The sequence below is a fragment of the Pteropus alecto genome, unplaced genomic scaffold (genome assembly GCF_000325575.1).
Source record: "Pteropus alecto unplaced genomic scaffold, ASM32557v1 scaffold414, whole genome shotgun sequence".
Classification (NCBI taxonomy): Eukaryota; Metazoa; Chordata; class Mammalia; order Chiroptera; family Pteropodidae; genus Pteropus; species Pteropus alecto.
In genome coordinates, this window is record NW_006435781.1 from 649,625 (window position 1) to 654,352 (window position 4,728).

General features: G+C 37.0%; 1 protein-coding gene across 1 annotated transcript in view; it reads left to right on the forward strand.

Annotated features, from left to right (window-relative positions):
• The window catches only part of DMD (dystrophin), a 1,580,480-nt gene that overhangs the window by 213,867 nt on the left and 1,361,885 nt on the right, over positions 1 to 4,728 (forward strand). The window contains exon 11 of the mRNA XM_006911463.3: positions 3,393 to 3,512. Coding sequence (XP_006911525.1) covers positions 3,393 to 3,512 — 120 coding nt within the window. The remainder of the gene's footprint in view (positions 1 to 3,392; positions 3,513 to 4,728) is intronic.

Genomic DNA, 4,728 nt, shown 5'->3' on the forward strand with positions numbered 1-4,728 from the left:
GGCAGGCCAAATTGGCCCCAAGCCTGTGCCCCTCCAGGGTTACCTGTTAAGATTCAGCAAGCAATCCACAGATGTTGTGCTTATAGTTGCCTTAAAAGGCCACGTCAGAAACTGATGCCAGCTGCCTCCATTGTGAATCTAGCTGCTGCTCAGCAAGGAGCGCCTGACTCACTGAGAATACAACTGGATGTGGCTTAGGTGGGGCCACGAGTTGGGGGAGGCAAGGTTTCAGGGAATCCTCTGGGCGGGACGACCTCTGTTATCCAGTTCGATGATGTCTCAGCAATGGCATTGCTGCATCTGCATTTTAGGAGGAGGGAGGCCTCACCAGGGGAACAATAGATACCACCTGCACTTCTGTCCGGTACAAAGTCTCCCCTCCGGCCCTTGTTCAGACAACTCAGTGTCCCCATTTAAGTCCCTGGTGCCACTCTTGCAGCCCACCTATCACTGGTGCTCAGATTGAGCATGTCCTTCACTGCAAAAGTCCGCTCGCGGACGCTGCCCCTTTAAGAGGCTTCTGCCTCTGCGGATGTCACACCCTCTGCCCCACTCAGCCACTGGATAAGGGGTAGCCTCGCGTCTTCACCGCCTCCTCTAACTGTTGCAGGGTGATTTCTTATTTCTCTCCCTAATTGTAGTGCTTCTGTTCTTCTAGACCCCCAGGTGACTCTGCTTGCTGTTTGCTCTGTGTTTCTGTCTCAATCTTGATGTGGTCACAAAAGGGGATGAGCAAAGCTTATATCCTCTACACCATTTTGGCTGGTTTTTCCCGTTTTGTATTTATCTCAACTCAGTATAAATTCAGATAGTTCTTGTGTTTGATTTTAGAGCTACCGACTCACAACTTTAGTGGTAATTTGTGTTTGTACTTCTGCAAAAGCATAAAATGTAAGCCCTTGTTCAGTGTAACAAGAATATAATTTCTGATTATAAAACAAACAAAACCAGAAATCTAAGTACTAGAGAAAACAAATAATACATTTGATCACGTATGCTTTAGAAACACTCGACCTGAGTTTGAAATTAAGGACTTCATGGATCAAACAATGCTCAAATTTTTTACTAAAATATGTTAAAATAGTAAAAATAAAAATTTACATATAAAACTTGAACAGTATAGCATTATTTTTCTAATTGTTTTTAATATTTGTAATTGTATATACTCTCATACTTGAGTAATAGCAAAAAGGAATTGGTTAAATTAAAGAAACCAACTTATGATATATTGGCTACCAAAATATTATTACAATTATTATTTTTAAAGTTCCTGGCTTACACATTTGAAATGTTCCCAGTTCTGGCTTATGTAACTCAGAAAACACAGACTCAACATGACTTTCAAGGACAATGCTGGATGTTAATGTTTCTGTTTTTGGTCTCATAGCAGAAATAGTTTTATTAACCAGTGCAAACTCTAGAATGTCAAAGGCGTGATAGACAGTATAGACTCTGTACACAAAATATATGCATAGTCATTTTATTCTAAATTGCTTCACTTGAAAATGTAGTGTGAAAATCTAGAGAGAGGAAGCAAAAGTAAGTGATTTTATGGTGCTCTAAAATGTTTAGACTTGAAAATAAAAGTCCTAGAATAAAAATGCTCATGCATTAGAGTTTGTGATGCAGCCAATCCTGATAAGTTCTCTTTTACCTGCCATAGAGTTTGAATAACTATGAGCTAATCTGATAGGTGCCAAGTGTCATTCTCTCACAGGTAGGAACTGCAGGTTTTCTAGAAAGCCAGCAGGCCTTCTAGAATGGAGAAACCTGTTTCTCCATTTCTGTATTATATAATAAAATGTTCTAAGAAACAAGCTAGATGACTAGAAGTTTCACATATTCATTCAGAGATTTCATAGTAATTAGTATATTATGATAAAGTCTTGGGGAAACTGGAGCTCCCAGGCAGGATTCTTGGATTTAGAGCAGCCTCCTCTGTTGACTCCTCCTCTGCTTGCCTTATAATCATTCCTCTGTTTACTCCTGTTTATCCTTACCAAAAAAAAAAAAAAAATCATACACTACGATTTTACAAAAGACTGGAATATTGTTTTGTGGTTATATGTACTCGTTAGTGTAATTGTAATTACACTTTTTTAAAAAAGCTACTCCCTCCTATGAAGTTGCAATCTTTATGCAATCAGGAAGGGACAAAATCATCTGTGCGTATTGCCATCATCCTTCTATGTGGCACCATTCAGCAAAAGTTTATTGATCTTTTGTTGCTTAGAGTATGTAATGAGAGGACAGAGGACATCTCTGTTCTAGTGGTTCTTAAATTCAAGTAATTAGAGACAAATGACTAATACATGAGGAAATATTGAGTAGTGAAAATGTTATTTAAAAATGACAGAAAAAGAGAGTAACTAAGGATCAGATTTAGACAGCATATTAATGAAAAGCATCTCTGGGGAAGTGACACTTTAACTGAGTCCTCAGTGATAAGGAGAGATTATTTTAAGATATGGAGGAAGAACAACTCAGGAGTGAAAATAGTTTGACATATTTGTGGAGGAGAGAAAGACAAGTGTGGCTGAAACAGTGTCAGTGGGCAACAATGATAGGCAATTAGATTGGAGAGATAGGCAGGTGCTAGACCCTATAAGGATTTCAGGCAAAGAGTCTGGATTTTTCTTAGTGTGGTAGATATCCATTGGTTTTTATATAGAGTGACATCTGATTTATAGTTGAGCAAAGGAGAAGGAATCAGCAAAGGAGCTAAAAATAATAGCACTTGGTAAGGTGGGAAGATAATCAACAGAGGGTGGTACATGAAGCTCCAGAGAAAAGGATGACAAGAATGAAGGAGTGGTTAATTAGGTAATTGGATTGTCAAATAAGACAATGACAAAAAATGGATATTGGATTGGGAACCTGGAGGTTGATGACAACCTTTAAAAGAGATGTTTCAATGGGATTGGGCAAAGAGAATAGTAGGGCAAGGAAGTAGAAAAAGTAACTAAAAAACTTTTTTTTTTTTTTTTTTAGTGAGAAGGAACACACAGTAGGTCAGTAGTACGAGGGATTTGTTGACTCAAGAGAGTTTATTTTATTTTGGTTGATAATGGAGAACTTCTATAGAGAAGGAGACATTGAAAATGCCAGAAGCAGCATATAATTTTAGGATAAAAGTCCTTGAAAAGTGAGAGGAGGTGGGATAAGAGGCATAACATCCTACTGTACCTTTCTTAATAGATGCTCTCTCTACATACTTTTGAGTTCCATTGGAAGTAAAATTTGCAAATTTTGCTGAACATCGTAGCAGAAAATTTGCTTGGAATGGTTCTAGTTTATTAAAATATTTTGCATTACCCAAAACATGGCACACATAATAAATTACATGTATTTGGGAAGAAATTTTCATTTCCTTTAAAAAATTTATTTTTCAGGTGCTTCAAGAAGACCTAGAACAAGAACAAGTCAAGGTCAATTCTCTCACTCACATGGTAGTGGTAGTCGATGAATCTACTGGAGAGCATGCAACCGCGGCTTTGGAAGAGCAACTTAAGGTCAGATTATTTTCTTTAATACACTAAAATCTGACATTTAAAGTAATTAATTGCTATTCAGAAAACATTTAGAAAATTTACAGTATAATTTATATATATATAAACATTTAGAATGTACTATATTTATTTAAACTAATTCAGATGATGTCCCATTTGTGCATACTTGCCTTTCATTAACTATACACTGTTTGTTCATACTAGCTTCTTGGCCTTTGGGGAAATATATAAATGCAGATACTTTTTTTTCCCTAAATTAGAGCTGAATAACATGTATTAGAGGATTGGTCAGAGGAATATTATTTATGTCTGTTTCAAACCTACAGTCTAAGAGAAGACAAAGGTAAACAAAAAACTCAAAAAGAGTCACATTCAATCAAATAGCAAAAAATTGAACAGTATATTTTTTCCTGGAGGGTTTCAGTTGAAGTCTTGGGGGGCATAGGCTGGGAGGGTGATTGGTTAAAAAAAAAATAAGGCATAAATTTTTCTAAGTCATAGATTATTTCCAATTAAAAAAAAAAAAAACTCAAAAGCATTCACTTTGTCATTATGAGACCTAGTACTACTAGATCTGGAATATAATTATTCCAAGATGATGCCTGTGAGACTAGACCACCTGGACAAGCAGTCCATTAAACTCACAGATGGTGACTAGGTTAGGTGTTAGGTAGGACAAATTAAGAGTGGTGGCCCTAAGTTTTTCTATATTTATTATCCTTCTTGCTTTCATTTTTCACTTTGGTATCTGCCTTTATTTCTTTGGCCTAGAGACATCTAAAATAGCTGTGCATATATTGGTTATTCGTAATTCACACAAACTCTATATCCCTTTGTCCATGTTTGCCTCCCCCTTAATTAGTGTTGACCACTGCCTCTCAGCCGCCTCTTTTCCCCTTGAGCCCCTTTTCCCTTTTGATAGCCTAATTTCTTTCTATACAGCCCCTTACTATCGCCTGACTTTTAGATGATCTAGACTAATGTCTAAAAGGGCGGAGTTAAAAGGAATTGAGTGGTAAGAAAGACCCTGCTTTAACCTTTCCTCTCATTCCATCAGTTTCCTCAGTCCCAGAGGAATTCATGCTTGAATTCTATGTCTTATTTACCCATTGGTTCAAATTGCCCTGGAATGCTCGGCTCTCATTTTCCTTTAAAATTGGATGATTCTTTCTTAGGTTCTTTGCAAATCATATAATATTGTCTTACCTCACTTAATTTT